This window comes from Ictidomys tridecemlineatus, chromosome 6, assembly GCF_052094955.1.
Source record: "Ictidomys tridecemlineatus isolate mIctTri1 chromosome 6, mIctTri1.hap1, whole genome shotgun sequence".
NCBI classification, from domain to species: Eukaryota; Metazoa; Chordata; class Mammalia; order Rodentia; family Sciuridae; genus Ictidomys; species Ictidomys tridecemlineatus.
Window position 1 is genome coordinate 81,961,319 of NC_135482.1, and position 17,151 is coordinate 81,978,469.

General features: G+C 39.1%; 1 protein-coding gene across 6 annotated transcripts in view; it reads right to left on the reverse strand.

Moving 5' to 3' along the window:
• Positions 1–17,151, reverse strand: part of Bmal2 (basic helix-loop-helix ARNT like 2) — a 74,267-nt gene that overhangs the window by 21,551 nt on the left and 35,565 nt on the right. For 5 of the 6 annotated variants that reach the window (XM_078015016.1, XM_078015021.1, XM_078015018.1 and 2 more), the window contains 8 exons: positions 15,721–15,878; positions 11,828–11,907; positions 10,109–10,201; positions 8,430–8,547; positions 7,475–7,618; positions 2,140–2,380; positions 1,569–1,675; positions 363–513 (listed from right to left, as the gene is read on the reverse strand). In XM_078015016.1, the coding sequence (XP_077871142.1) occupies positions 363–513; positions 1,569–1,675; positions 2,140–2,380; positions 7,475–7,618; positions 8,430–8,547; positions 10,109–10,201; positions 11,828–11,907; positions 15,721–15,878 (1,092 nt within the window). The remainder of the gene's footprint in view (positions 1–362; positions 514–1,568; positions 1,676–2,139; positions 2,381–7,474; positions 7,619–8,429; positions 8,548–10,108; positions 10,202–11,827; positions 11,908–15,720; positions 15,879–17,151) is intronic. The other variant, XM_078015017.1, reaches the window with a different exon arrangement.

Sequence of the window (17,151 nt, forward strand, 5' to 3'; positions counted from 1 at the left end):
CTTGGGCTGGATCTCTACTCACTCTTCGGCATGCCCCACTCAGTCACATGTGGCACCCAGACTTAGAGGATATAGATGCAAAATGACATGCACTTTAAGGACAAGACAAGATCATGAAGGGTAGGAAGGAAATGCCTGGATAAATGCTTTTACCATCATGTATTACACCAAGCAAAAGTACATTACAAAAGAGCAAACTTGGGAGAACTATTGCCAAAGAACAACTCAGAACATAGCGGGCCCTCTGCATCCTCAAGTTCTGCACCCATGGATTCTACCAACTGCAGACTGAAAATATTTAGGGGAAAAAAATTGCATCCATTTGAGATTAATAATGAAGGTCTTAAAAATAAAGTACTTACAAAACTAGTGTGTTGACAGACACAATATATTCTAGTTCTCTGGTCCAAGGATTAGTGAAACTAAACCACTGGCTTTTTAAAGTTACAAAGGAGCCATCTTTCACTCTGAATTTGTATGAGTCTGTAAATATTTTCTCCTTACTCTGTAGAACTTAACAAGAAAAAACATTATTAAATATTAATCAAATTGAATATTAAATTAAAAATTTAACAAAATTAATCTGTAGCAACTGGAGAAATGCAAATGAAAACTACTCTAAGATTTCATCTCACTCCATTCAGAATGGCAATTATCAAGAATACAAGCAATAATAAGTGTTGGCGAGGATGTGGGGGGAAAAGGAACTGGTGGGACTGCAAATCAGTGCAACCACTTTGGAAAGCAGTATGGAGATTCCTCAGAAAACTTGGAATGGAATCACCATTTGACCCAGCTATCCCTCTCCTTGATTTACACCCAAAGGACTTAAAATCAGCATACTACAGCAATATAGCTATATAGAAGTTTATAGCAGTTCAATTTACAATAGCTAAACTATGGGACCAACCTAGGTGCCCTTCAACAGATGAATGTATAAAGAAAATGTGGTACATATACACAATGGAATATTACTCAGTCTTAAAGAAGAATAAAATTATGGCATTTGTAGATATGGATAATACAAGAGAATATCATTCTAAATGAAATAAGCCAATCTCCCCCAACCAAAGGCCTAATGTTTTCTCTGATCAGCAGATGCTGATCCATAATGGGGAAGAGGGAGGGAACAATGAAGGGACTTTGGATTGTACAGAGGGGAGTGAGGGGAGGGGAGGGGCAGTGGGGATGGGAAGGATGGTGGAATGAGACAGACATTATTACCCTACATATGTGTATGATTACACTACTGGAGTGACCCTGCATTGCATTCAGCCTGAGGAATGAGCAGTTGTCTCCATTTGTGTACAATGTGTCAAAATGCATTCTACTGTTACGTATAACTAATTAGAACAAATTTAAAAATTTAATAAAATTAGATACAATTAAAAACTAAATAGTAATTAAGAATTAATAAAATAATAGCCAATAAGTATAAGTCACCATAAAAATCAATTCCTTGAAGAATGATTCACATTACTAATTTCATAGGAGGAGAAATTTCAGAGTTGAAGCTGTAATAAAAAAAAAAATCACCCAAAAAGTACTCCGCTCAGGGCACAGCGTACCTGCTTTGTGCTTGTCAGTCAGGTTGCTATGGTCATCTTGATGGAAATATTCATAACAAGAAGTTCCCAAAAGTTCCTGAGGCAAATATCCTAAAATGGCTGTTGCCCTGGTTTTAAGATTGAAAACAAACTTCAGAATTGGTGAGTGCACTCCCTCCCAGAACACTGGAGGCCCAGCTGTGGTCAGAATAGTGGGGCTGTGGCCTTGGGGATGAGTGACCATTAGGCTGCCCTTGGCGGCTCTAGCCAGGACTAGGGCTGCACACCAGTACAGTCACACGGACACAGCCCCCCACCCAACCCCAGGAGCGCCCTTACTACTCCCCATCAAAACTGTGGCCACTAGCCAGGCCCAGTCTCCGCATTACTGGTTAACAAATATTTTCCCAATTTATATTTTTGTTTGAACAAATTTACTGACACATCCATACCCTTATCTCACCTAAACTTTATTCCTTGCTCTGAAGCCTTAAAAAAAAAAAAAAAAAACCAGCAGTACTACTAAACTACAGCTTTCATAGCCTCAAACACCCCATTGAATGCCACATCTGTATATCATGTAAATGTTTACCTTTGGTCTACGTACACAAATTTTCCATTCATTGCAAACCGTGTTATGAATTCAGTTGGTTTCACTTTAATTTCTCCGCTGTTCCGTGGGACAATATACGGATGCAATCTTCCAATGGCAACGAGGCAGGTAAAATGACTGTTGTCTTTCTTGTTATCCCTCTCCTCTTCCATTCCAACCATATCTGGAGGCCAGCTTCTCAGGTAACCAGTGCAGTGGATGGTACAGAATTTTCTATGATCTAATTAAAACATTTTTAGAAAAGGACATTTACATAATTATAAACTCTACAACTTCTTACATTGGCATTTACAGTAATTGTAATGGCTGTGAAATGGTCTTTAAATATGCTACAGTGAAAGGGGAAGGGAATTGGATTAAAAAGAAACCATCAAGGACAACCCCTAAGGGGCTCCCCTCTTACCCCTGCAAGAGTTCTGTTTCTATTCTACACAATCCTACTCCTTTTATTCTTTAAAAAAAAAAAAAATGCCGGGAACAGTGGTACATGCTTGTAATCCCAGCAGCTAAAGAGGCTGAGGCAGGAGGACCGAAAGTTCAAAGCCAGCCTCAGCAAAAGTGAGGCACTAAGCAACTCAGGGAGACCCTGTCTCTAAATAAAATACAAAATAGGGCTGGGGATGTGGCTCAGTGGCCGAGTGTCCCCAAGTACAGTCCTCAGTACTCCCCCCCAAAATATCTGATCTTGTTATATAATGATTTTATTGATAGGTATTCCCCCCACCCCAGAAACTAAATCAAATTATGTCAGAAAAGTAACTGATTGCTTTAATTTAGGATTAAGTAGGCCTATACTTTATATATTCCAAGTCAGTTTGTTTTTGTGATACTAGGGGTCTGATCCAGAGCTTTGGCTGTACCTAGGCCAGGGCTCTATTACTAAGCTACATCCCCAGACCTTTTCATTTTATTTTGAGCAAAGTCTTGCTAAGTTGCTGAGACTCTCCTTAAATTTGAGTTCTTCCTGCCTCAGCCTCCAGTAGTTGGGACTATAGGCATGTGCCAATGCTCTCAGTTTCCCAGGGAATTTTAAATTATAATAATTATATCTTAGAAAAAGTTAAATTTCATGTCTTTTAGCTTATTAATTTTGGAGGTATATTATAGTTCATATTCATAAGCTTAAAAAGAACATTTAAATCATTATGCATATATTCTTAAATTTCCTATGTTAGCACTTATAATAATAGATATATATGGTATATTATAGAAATATTTTAGGGAATATTTGGATAAATGTAATAAAAGGTAAAGATAAAATCTGCCTAAAAAAAAAAATCACTTTTCAGAAAAATCCCAAGCAATGAACTCATAGGGAACAGCCTGTCAAACAGGTCTACTAGAATAAAAAACTGAAAATATCCATATGCTCAAATATCAGGAAATGCCTAAGAAAACAATGAAATACAACACAGGCCTAAAAGATGGGCGGTATGCAGTTCATAGTCCTCTAAAAAGGGGATTTAGGAGGTAAGAAGTAGAGGGAGAGAAAGGAAAAGTCTTTTAAACAACTTGTTTGTGATCAGATTTAGGAAAATCCAGAACAAACTTTTGTTTTACATTGGCATTATTTGGAAAGACTGTTACCATAATAAATCTTAAAAAAGAAAAGAATATTTAAGTGAAAGACCATATTGGTTATCTTAAAAAGAGCAAGGTGATAACTGCAAACATGTCTAGAAGACATGTGCCATCCTGTTTTAAGTGCTTTAAATGTATAACTTATTCCATCCTCAGAGTCCTGTGTGAGGTTCTAATATTACCCTCATTGTCTTGGGAACCAGGGTTAATGCCAAAATTGCAGCAGGTACAGAGTGCAGCTGAGGTTTACATCCAAACAGGCTGGTCCAGAGCTGGGATCCTGAGCTACTCATGCCATGGTGTTCGACAGTGAATGCTCTATTATGGGAGGTACTCAGACAGGAGGTGGAGGGCACAGGTAAAAAAGGGTGTTCCCAGTCAGAGGGAACAGCCAGAGCAAACAGATTGAGACAATAATCAGATGTGGCTAATACAGAGGCTGCATGGGTAACAGCTGGAGAATAAAGCAGGAAACACCCTTGAGGTCTTGTAAACCATACACAAGACCTTGCATTCAACACCCAATAGACATCGTCTTCTCCACAGTCCATGGATGCCTTAAATAACAAAACTCATGGTCCCCTCCAACCTTAGACCTGGTCTTTATCACTTCTTCCCTAGCCTGACTTATGCCGCCACAATTAACCCAGGAAGTTAAATGAGAAACCTAGAACTATTCCATGCTCTTTCCTTTACATCACCCTAATGTCCAACGTAACTCAAAGGAATTAAAATAGGGATAATCATATATACAATGTTTTCATTCATATTAACAAAACTAGGTGGTATCCAAAAATAATAAGCCTTGCTGGGTGCAGTGCAGTGATGAACACCTCTAATTTTAGCTACTTGGGAGGCTTAGGTAGGAGGAGTATTAAGTTGGAAGCCAGCCTCAGCAAGTTAGTGAAACCCTGTCTAAAAATAAAAAGGACTGGGGATATAGCTTGTTGGTAAAGCACCCCTGGGTTCAATCTCCAGTACCAAAACAAACAAACAAAACCCAGACTGGCTGAATAAAACAATATGAAATATTGTTTTTATTTTGTTTTAAATAAACAATATTTTATGCCGATTATAGTAAGCTTTCTATACCAATAAAGAAAGAGACAAAGTGAAAATGATATTCCAAGCAAATGTAATCTTAAAGCAAGTAGGAATAGCTACCCTTACATCTGGCAAATGAGACTAAGACAAAAACTAACAAGAGTCCAAGAAGGTTGCTAATGATCAAGGGACTTATTCACCAAGAAGACAAATGTAAATCCGTACATACCTAATGTGGCAGCACCAGATTTTATAAAACAAACACTATTAGACCTAAAGGGGGAGAGAGGCGCCAATACAATCATACTGGGGGATTTTAGTACCCACTCTCACTGACAGATTCATCCACACAAAAGTCAACAAAGAAACTAAATGATCCATGAAATGAACTTTTACAGAAAATTCCATCCAACAGTTGCAGGATACATATTTTTTTCATCAATACATGTTATTTTCTCGAGAACAGACCATATGTTAGGTCACTAAACAAGTGTGACCAAGGGCCAGGGACAAGAAATACCTTTCCAAGGTATTCATTCTCTCCTTGTTCTCTTTCATTTTTCCTTCTCTTCCTTCTGAGCCACAAATACTAGCCATTGTCTGAGTGCCCCCTGGGAGCCAAGCACTAAGGAGCCACATGGAAGAGAACTGCACTCCTAGTCTTCATCAGCTCACTTCAGGCTGCCATAGCAAAACACCACACACAGGCCCAAACAGGCAATTGTCTTACAGGGCTGGAGGCTAGACGTCTCAGATGGAGGAACTGGCAGGCTTGGTTTCTCCCGAGGCCTCTCTCCTTGGCTTATGGATGGCCTTTCTCTGTGTGGACGAACAACCCTAGAGCTCCTAGTCTTCCTCTCAGGACTCCAGTCCTACTGGGCAAAGGCTGTACCATTGAGCCCTTGTTTAACCCCATCACCTCTTTAACGCCTCTGGCTATAAATACAGTCACAGGGAGGTCAGAACTTCCACAGACACATTTGGGGGAAACATAAGTTCAGCCCATAACATTCACTTTCTGTAAATTAAGAGGAACTTGCCTAAGGGTGCACAGTTCTTAAGTGGCAGACCTGACACTAAAACCCTAGGGAATTCAGAGCCCAGGCGCTTCCGACTGTGCCCTAAGGCTACCCACCAGCATTTCTGTTGTGAGGCAGAACCCACAACCAGAACCTGGAGCATCTTTGATTCTAAATAGAGGTAAGAATAGTATTTTCATGGGGCTGAGGGAGAGCTCAGTGGTAGAGTGCTTGTCTAGCATACTTGAGGCCCTGGGTTCTATCCCCAGCACCAAAACAACAACAACAACAAAAAGGTTTTCTTTTTTTTTTTTTTAAAGAGACAGTGAATGAGGAGAGAGAGAGAGAGAGAGAGAGAGAGAGAGAGAGAGAGAGAGAGAGAGAGAGAGAGAGAGAAGAGAGAGAGAATTTTTTAATATTTATTATTTTTCAGTTCTCGGCGGACACAACATCTTTGTTGGTATGTGGTGCTGAGGATTGAACCCAGGCCACACGCATGCCAGGTGAGCACGCTACCACTTGAGCCACATCCCCAGCCCCAACAAAAAGGTTTTCATGAGGATTAATTCACTTAGCATAGTATCCGGCACAGGGTAAATGCTTATTGAGTAGATATGAGTGGTTATCATTTTAGGCGGTTGTCAAAAACAATTCAGACCAAAATTTGTAAGTTAAATTCTGTAGCTCCATACAAAAAGCCTCCTAAAGGATAAGAAAACAAATCTCAAGTTGAAATTTGAATAAAAAATCCTAAATAGTTTAGTATATTCTTGGGCAAAAAAAGTTATAAGATATTTTGCATTTCCTAAAATTCCCTCACAAAGTTAAACAAATGAGTTTTTAACCATTTCATAAAGCATCTGCAAGATGAATGTAGAAAAGAATTGCAAAGATAAATATTTACCAAAGAACCACAATGTCACGAGAATTAAAACCACATCTTGGATATTTTAAGAAACTTTCACTGAAATTAATCAAACAAGGCTATTTTGCCATTAACATTTGTGTGTGTACTTTTTTTTTTTTAAACTTTTTTCTTTAAAAAGATCTTTTTAAAAAAGGAACAGTGGAGTGTCATAACAAAATTTTCATTTCCATCTCTGGTCATTTGTTTCTCTTTTAATAGCTCCCAAACTATAATTTATTTTCTTTTTTAAAAATATTTTTATATGTATGGACCTTTATTTTATTCATTTATTTATATGTGGTGCTGAGAATCGAACCCAATGTCTCACACATGCTAGGCAAGCGCTCTACCACTGAGCCACAAGCCCAGCCCCCAAAACTATAATTTCAACAGCACTATTAAAATCTTGGTCAATGAAGAAAATATGTAATTACCTGATACATTTGAAAGATACAATGAACCAATCTAAATAATTATGGTTAAAAATCAATCTTATGGGCTGGGGTTGTGGCTCAGCGGTAGAGTGCTCACCTCACATGCATGAGGCACTGGTTTGATCCTCAACACCACATAAAAATAAAATAAAAATACTGTATCCGACTAAAACTGAAAAAATAAATATTAAAAAAAATTTATTTTCTTAGGTGTTTTTGGTCTTGAAGCCCTGATTATACATTTTACTTTTTTTCTGTATGGAAAGTATTTAGGACATTAAAATTTGCATCTATGCTACAAATCACTTGACATTTCAAAAGGATCATACCTTTCTTCTTTAAGTTGGGTAAACATCCATGTTCTTCTTTGACAGAGATTTTACAGCTCTTTATTCGGCAGAAGAAAGATCGTCTGGAGCCAGAATACACACGTGTCCTCCCAGCGTGACAATTACTGTGAACAGGCAAACCAGCTTTGGCAGAAGGGGGCAAGAGAAGAGGTGGAAAGAAATATTTTCAAATACTTTTAAAATTTACCTCCTGATGTTTTCTGATCACCTACAGTGTTTTAACAAATTGAGAAAATAAATGATTATTTAAAGCAACATCATGATTATACAATAAATCCTGAACTGAACATACCAAAAAGTGTGGTTGTCAAGCAATCCCATTGGACAATTCAAAACACGTGCAGTTTTTCTCCCCCACCATGGGGTGGATAATAAACTTATATAAAATAAAAAACTGAATTAAAAAAAAATAAAGAAAAACTTCACTACAAACACTGTCAGAGGCATAGAATTTTTATATCATATTGGCACTTAGCATTTTCAGAGATTAAGTATTTTCACAGAATATAAAGAATCAGTCTACTTCCTGAGACCAGTTAGTATAACACAAGGTCTTTCATACTAAAAAGAACTAACTCAGGTATTGTCTCTCAGCATATACCTAAGTAATGAAAACTCCAACAATTGTTTTTACCCCAAACAATATCTTCTTAGAAAAATTCGTTTGCTTATAAAAAATAATGACTATGAATCAGTCATGTGTTTCCCAAAGCACCTTCATTTGAATTGATCGCTATGCTTATTTTCAGGTGTCTGTGTAAGTCTAGGAATTCTCTGTATAGCTATGTATTTTTCACCCTCTAGAGCTGGTGAACATAAAGTTCACTAATTCTCTTCTTGATAAAACCTTAATTAGCTGGTTTAAAAAATTGTACAGCTGTACTTTCAGGTAACAATTATATTTATAGAAAATGGTAAATAAATGAGTACTTACTTTTGGCATCTATTAGCTTCTCTCTTGGTGATATATCAGAAGAAGAAAGTTGTTCCTTTACTTTGGCAACATCTTTTGGATGTAAGAAGTCAAATAAGCTTTGTCCCGTCAAACTAGCCTATTCATAAGGCAGAGGTGCATTTAAAAATCAGTGCCACCTTTTTTTTACATTTCCTCACACAGACATATGATAAATATTCCCTGTTAGAGGCTGATTTTTCTTAAGCTCAAAGATATATGTTCACTACATGGTGAGACATTGACTAAGTCAGTGTTAGAAACATGGTGATATTTGTAGGCAGAAAAAAATACATGCACTCAGAACTATTCTTGGATACACACAAACCATATACAAATGCCTAATTGCCAATATTCAGTTAAATCTTGTTACTGTTTTTAACATCCCCCAATTCACATAGTATGTATAAATCACTATGATTTACTTTTATCTTTTTTATCCTTGATAAAAGCAAATAGGTTACATTATAGAATATGTAAATCACAGAATATCCAATTTTAGGGTATATACTCTAAACAAACATAATACTAAAAAAAAAAAAAAAACCAACAAAATACCACCCCAGAAAAACCTCTCACTTCCCTGACTACAATGATCATACCTCTTCTGAACTCCTGTATTACCCAGGTAGACATTCCTGTAGCAGGTGGAACAGATGGACCAGCTGACACAAGAAGACAGAGAGACTAGAAAACGAGCAACCTGACTTATGTACTAGGGTGTCGTGTGTTTGGCTGATGTAAGTGTATGTCCATAACTCTCTACTTTGGAGCAAGTCAGGTTTCTGAATCTGAAAAGCCAACTAGATCCTGTTATCTATCACAGGGATCCCAACATCTTCCTGAGTAGCCAGTGAGCCACTTAAATGCTACCCTGTATCATAAGTTATCTTAGCTTGGTGTGTGTGTGTGTATGGTGATCTCCAACTCCAATTAAAAAGGAGTCATCAGGTCTTGTACCACTCCTGTGCCCCCAGCCGTCACAGCTGCATGATTAACTGGTTCTCAATCCTTCTGCATAAAGGCTTATAATACATCTTTTCTAATATTTAACCCATTACCTATAAATGCCTCATATCCTTCCAACCTTGAAAACAGAGAGGAAATAATGGGGTTACTCAAGATCAAAGCTGTGGGTCTACCTGATTTCTAGTTTATTCACTCTGTCGGATTAGTTTCACTACTGTAGTTTTTGAGTAGCTAGTTGAAATTAAACAGTGCTCAAGAATGAGGTAAGCCAGTTACACAAAAGATGTGCCTTGGATTTGTTGCCAGAGCTGAAATCAAGAGCTATTATGCAATGTATATAACTTAATAATGAGCAATAATGCTGTCTCTTGACATACAGAAGGGTGACTAACACTTTTCAGACACTCCAGTTTGGTATCTTTTTTAGTCACTGTACCCTGAGAGACAGGTATAATTATTATTTCCCATATTTACATAGAAGGAGGCTGGGGTTCAAGAAAGTTAGCCTGCTAAAAGTCAAGAAAGGAACACAGATGTCAGTAATAAAAACCTACCCTCTTTCCAAGTACCTTCTTCTAATTTAGCAAAACCTAATCCCCCCATCCCATGGATTAGTTGTTTAGAAACAGCTTCAGAAATATGAATTTGTTCAAAAAAATTAAACATTGGAAAACATCCTTAGTTTTGGATACCTGATCATAATTAAGTACTTTGGAGACTGACTTAGAAACGAAGAGAATTTTTCCTCTTTCACATCCAACCACAAACAGGAAGCCTTCTGCAGTCTAGGATTTAAAAAAAAAAATAATACAGTAAAGTGTAAAATATCTTATGTCCTACATTAGTTCAGATGTTAAGGAAAATATGTGGCAATAAAATCAAGAGTGCTTACCGAGATGGTAAAAATCAATTTTAAGAATTTTTAAAAAAATATTTCTTTTAGTTTTCAAGAGAGCTTTATTTTATTTATTTATATGCGGTGCTGAGAATCGAACCCAGGGCCTCACATGTGCTAGGCAAGCACTATATCACTGAGCCCCAGCCCCAGCCCAAGAAAATTTATTAAGATGTAAAGATTGATAGATGATCAAACTGAATCCTAGCTTATGTTTTTGACATGGAAGCTTTAGCTGTGGAGTGTTCAGTTCAGATATTTTCTAATATAAAAATTACCTTGACCAAATTCTACTCCCCTACATACAAGAACTCTAGTTATCAAAAAAAAAAAAAACCACCCATAGTGAGGATGGAGGGTGTGCCGAGGTGAGGGCATTGCACAGGTCAGGAAAGGTTGGACATGAGTCACTGGACACCTTCATGACACTTTCACATACATTCTGAATAATGGGACCACTCATTCAAAAACAGACTAAAAATTCTAACATATCCTCATCTCCCATGATATCTACCCAACAAATTCCCCTGTGATGCAGCCAACAGGGAAATGGAGATGAACAAACACAGAACAGGAGTCTGGCACTCCTACTTGGCATTCCTTGAACTTATTTTTTACCAGTTGGAAACGAGTGAGGTGAATTAGGCAGAAATATTCGGGGGAAGGGGGGTGGGAGCCACAGTTATACGTATGAAGTTATGACTGAAAAAAAAATACAAAGATTTGTGAGAAAGCTTCCCAGAAATACATTTCCCTGTGTTTAAAAATTATTATTTTGTTATCTGCAAAAATTCCTATTTATTCATGTTAGGAATACTCTATTTACATTTCATGGTTTAAAGAAAAGAATAACTTTCTAAAAAACAAACGAGAACAAAATCTAAGGGCTGGGGATAGTAGAGCACTTGCCCAGCATGTACGAGGTGCTGGGTCCAATCTCCAGCACCGAAAGCAAAAATAAAAAAAAACCTTAAAGAAAAAATGAAGAAAATCATGAAAACATATTTGAAGACTGTTTGATATGAGTACAGCTTGAAGCTCATGTCATAGCAGATGACCAAGACACTTATCATCTGCCCAGGATAAGCCAGTCACATGTCACATCTTCCATGGCAAATCTCTAAATGATGACTCTGAATCCTCACACATATGGAAGAATGAGGACAGAAATGCATAGACCAACAACCCATCCGGCAAGCAGTGACTGTTCATGATCAGAGAACAAGATCCTGAGGAACAGGACACTAGTTGGAAAGCTCTGAAGAGGTGACAATAGTGAGGACAGACCCATCAGGCTGTGTAAGGAGTTCACACTACAGACAGGCGACAGGGCCCATCCTTCATCTCTCCTTCACTAATAAGGCACACCAATTTCTGTCTTCAATTTCTATATTAGAAGAAATGTGGTAGAATACACATTCTGTATTCTGTGTGTTTGAACAGAAGCAAAGAAAATCTGCCTCCCACTCAGAAATGAAGGGACAAATACAACTTAGACATGTATCCCTTCACTTACCTTAAGGATTAGGTGCCTGAGTTCATTATCCTGAATAAATGAAGGTCTATAGTGATCTCCTAAATAAGAATTTGTCATGCCTAAAAATAAACAGACCAAAAAATTATTGAAAATAGAGTGGAGAGGGAAATGAGGTAAGTTCTCAGTGAGTGCTAACAAGGCTGCTGGTGCTACGGAGGAGAAGGATGGCGGGGGAGCATTTTCTCTTCTGTAAACTTTCTCTTCTTCCATTATTACTAGATTAAAAACCTTGCTTTGGGGTTGTAAATCCTTGGAACTACTCATTCCTTTGTATTCAAATTCACAAATAGTAAAAGCTTTAAAAAGCATTATAAAATGCATGTGCAACAATATTCAAGAATATAGAAGAGTTAATTTGATAATTTCTTAACCTCATTAAAACTCACCATAAGAATTCCCCTGGATGGGGAAAGCCTGAAAATGTAAACAAATTTTATGGATTTGTAGTATTTTCAACTAAGAAAACTCCTTCAAAGATTACATGGAGACTTTAATAATATACAAAAACTATGTAAAATACAAATGAAATAATTCATTTTGAACCCCTCAGAGCTTATTATATTGAAATTGAAGCCTCTAAAGCAAATGAAACATTGGGAAAAAAAGAGAAGGAATTCGTCAGACCAAAACCTGAGACCAGCAAGAATCCAAACTACCTGTGTTGAGAGCATCCAACCCCGACATGTGATAGCCCTTTGTGGCCACAAGGGGGCGCAGAGGCTGAGCTACAGAACCAAAGTGCAAGATCCCCAGGGCAATTGTGATGCAGAAGCAAATCCACTTTCCCCAACTCCCTTTGAAAGAGTTAGGTGGGGGTAACACCCCAAGACATTTTAACCACAAATTTATCCATGGATAGACCTGCAGCCCACACTCACTAATCATCTAAAAGACAGGGGATAGAAAACCAAAAGCACTTCATGGTGAGTGGGTTACATTTTCCCAGACTAGTAGCATCTGGAAAAGCCCAGCATAAGCAAAGGAAAATCTCCTCTGTCCTAAATAACATGCATCATAGGCCTCAAAGAATTCCCCTGAATGATTTCTCCTTTGTTATTACGACACAGCACCAGGTGGACTGTAGCACGAGGGAGTTGAGAAAGAACCGAAAGACACTCAGACAGGGTTCAGGGCCAGGGTACAGCAGTGGAGAGATTCTGAACACAGTGGGGACACTTCTAGGTCTGGCTTGAAGCAAGATCGACACAGCACATACAGCAGAAGCAAGTTAGGGAAACCCTGTCAGTGAAAAATCACTAAAAGACCACGCTTGGGAGGAGGCACATGCTGAAGAGAAAGGAGAGCAGCCTAGGTCGGGTTGAGACTACAGCAGGTTAACCAACACCACCGATGCTGAGATATTCCATGCACCTGCTACGACCTCTAACATACCTGCTTTCAGAAGTCCATCAGCAAAAACGACCAGGCAGCCTGACCGCTTCACTTTCCCACAGTCAATGTTGGTTATGGGTGGCAGAGCTCAAAGTGACCCCAAATGACAATTACCAACACTCTTACTACCACCTTCCCCATTAGAAAACTCCACTAGCAATTCATATGCATTAATTTTTTTACTTTTTCAAAAATATTTTTTTTTAGTTATTGGTGGACTTTTATTTAATTATTAATTTATTTATGTATATGTGTGGTGCTGAGAATCGAACCCCAAGCCTCACACATACCAGGCAAGTACTCTACTACTGAGCCACAACCTCAGCCCCTAATTCTTTACTCTTAAAAACAACCCCAAAAGGCAGATGCATCATCCCCATTCTAGACACATGGAAATTGAGTATTAGAATGTCAAATGGCTTGTGTAAATCACAGTTATGAAGTTCAAGGAGTCTGGATTAGGAAGTTTACCACCAGGGCCTACACACATGAACCACTCCACTCTGCCACCACTGACAAACAGACTGTAGACACAGGATGCCCACAGGCTCTCTGAAAGCGCACGTTGCAGAGCTGGGCCTCTCCAGACGTGGTCTGCAGACCACAGGCATCAGCAAACCATAGGGAGATGAGGTCAGAATTTAAGAATAAGCAGTTATGACAGTTTTACAGAAGTGCTAACATTTTCATATCATCTAAGCCCTTGATTATTTTTCCAGTTATCTACTGTATTCTGCAATAGGTGGGGAGTAGCAGCAGGTTACACTGGGGCCCCACCCATTTAGTTTGAAAAGCACTACTGAAGAGTGTAGTGGGGAAAAAAATTATTTCAACAATGGTCTGCCTTTAAAATAATTATGATACATGGTTCACCCGCAGCCCTTGAAAACCCAGCTTCTACACTTCCGCAGAGCAAGCCCGGTATACTCTACCAAGTGCACTGGATGCAGATCCGATGGCCTATGTCATCTCACGTAACGGGGAGCAGCATTGACTGAAGGACCTGGTGAGGCTGTGTGGACGAGCACCTGACCACTCACTTCAGCTCAGAAGGACTGAAGGCAAAAATTGACACTCTGCTGCAAGGAATCCCCCATGGATTTAGAGAGTGCCTCCTCCCCACCAAGCACCCATGGCCTCTCACTACACTCAGACCTCGGCTGGGACATTTACCACAGCAGGTTTTAATGATTTTGCCATCAGTCTGTCCCCCTTGTCTGGCCAAGAACCCCTAGCGGGCAGAACCTTGACTCATTCATTTTTAAACCCAAGCACAGAGCAGGCATGTAGTTCAATTCATTGGCTGATCCCTAGCTTAGGTTCTCCTTTCTCAGGACTAACGTGAAAATGCATGGGTAATTTCCAGGTTGCAATCAAATGACCTCAGTTGAGCCTGCAAATTTTCATTGCTACAAGATTCAAGGGAAATGCTGCATACGCTTTTTGCAAGTCCACTTGTGGGCAAAAGAGAACTTTACTGCACAATAGACTCTTATGAAAGTAAGATCTCCAATCACGCTCCCAAAAGGAAGCCTCAGGAAAAATACTGCTCTCCTCTAAGTTGCTTCTTCAACTGGATCAGGCAAAGTCCCTGAAGGAGGTCCATCTTTTCCCTGAAATAGATGTTCCCTAAAAAAAAAAAAATGGCTTACAGTGTAGGACAGAGATCTAGACCAAGCCCCTTGGTCAACCTTTGTTCATTCCTTTTTTATACATTTTGAGCCAAATTTTGCCATCATCTTTTAGATCTTTACAAATCTTCAGAGTCTCCTTTGTGGTCTTCAGCTTGCTACTCTGCCAGGTCTTGTCTTCTCAACCCAAGTTTGTATCAAAAATATTATAATAATCTAAAACTCAATTTTCTACTTCCATTACCCAGCCCCTCAACTTAGACTGGAGTTATTCCCAAACCAGGTATGGTCTCTGCTGTAATGTAGACACAAATGTACTTATTATGCTTCAATTTAAAAGTTAGACTGAACTTGGGGGACTACTAGTGTTAGACATAAGTACACACATACCAAAAGGCAAGGACAAAGGACTTGGTACATGGGAGGATACCTGCTGACAAATGTGAATGACGTTTTAAGAGAAATTGAATTCAAGGAGACTATTTTCAAATAGAAACCCCCCAATGCCTTTATACTGTAATAATTAATACTGCTCCTCAGAACTTCTTAAGTATTGAGAGAGATGAAGGGCAAGTAATATTCTCTTCATATTGCACACAGGAAAAGCAAGCAGAATATAAAGACTCTGAGTTTACCTTGTAAGCTTGAGATAAAGCTTTCATCAGAACCAAGTTTTCTGACTTTCAATTTAATATTCTCGACACATACAGACTGAGGACAGACAATGCCCATAAAGGGGGAAGACACATGGGAATAGAATCTCAATAGCCAGTAACAAAACCAACCAACCAGAGACACCAATCAGAGAAGACACCAGAAGCTTCTGGGGGAAGCTCCTCTCAAACTCACCTTTTACAGACTTCAGGTGCTGGACAGCCATTCTTAAAACTGTGAGTTTGTCCAGTTTACGGGCCACAGGATTGCACTGAGGGATCATGGCAGACAGTTCTTCAATCAAGTTGTTCATTTTATCTCTTCTCCGCTTTTCGGTTTGGCTGTGAGCTTCTCTAAGAGGGAGAAAGAACCTTCTTTACATTACCATTCAGCAGACCCAGAGTCACCCCAGAGGCACTCCCTGGAGCACCATGAGCCAGGCAAGCTCCGGTGCTCCTCTGTCCAACTCTGGCCCTGCAGGTGCCATTTAGGGAAAAGGAAAGAGCTGTGGGAACCGGAAAAGCACTCATAAAATTCCTGTTTCTCTGGCTGGGGATGTAGCACAGTGGTAGAGCACTTTTCTGGCACGCCCAAGGTCCTGGGTTCCATCCCCAGAGCAGCCCCTCTGTTATTGCCTTCCTTTAGGTTCTTTGCATGGCCCCCAAAGCCTTTTAGAGTTCCTTTTTCCAGTGTTTTCCTCTTCTAGCCCATTACACACATCTTCCAGAAATCACCTTCCTAATTCTCTAAGCCCATCTGCAGTGCCCCAGAGGAAGAGCCAAGCTCCCTGATTCCACTTTGAGATTCTTCACAACCTGGCTCATGCCTTCCTCTCCAGTTCCATCTTTGCACATCTTTTCCTGACAGCTCCAAACATCATGTGGCAGCAATGCCCTAAACACTTGTCACAATGTCACACACCTCTTCCACGCCTCACTCTTCACCAGGCTTGGAATGTCTTTTCCTTGCCCCCCAAAATCCTATTCTATTTTCAAAACCAAATTCACTCATTCTTCTGGAAAGCTTTCTCTGATGACTCCCTGACCAATCATTCCCTTTTCTTGTCCACCTCAGTACCTTAAATACCACCATCACACTTCATCCCATCTTAAACACCATCAATTGTAAAATATACTCACAAGGAAAAAAAATACCCTCAATTATCAGGAATATGTCACAGATGATAAGACATTTCCCCAGATGATAAAACGTAACAAGATAACATGTAAATCTTAGATTTCAAGAATTAGGCTGTTTTATTTCCAATATTTTGCTCTAAACATTTGTCTGTTTCTCCTACAACACTCAGATTGTGGTAACTCTGAAAATATCATGTATGAAGAATTTGGAGAGGGGCTGAGGCTGGGGCTTAGCGGTGGAGCGCTTGCCTAGCATTTGTGAAGCACTGGGTCCGATCCTCAGCACCACATAAAAATAAATAAATAAAGGTACTGTGTTCATCAACAATGAAAAGAAATAAAGAGAGGAAGGAAGGAAGGAAAGAAGGAAGGAAGGAAGGAAGAAAAAAAGAAGGAAGATTTGGGGAAGGGGGAGCAATTTGATGGGAAAGAGGAAAAGTGAAAGGCTTGCCCTGATCTGTTTTTACAGAGAATTTTAATCAAATTG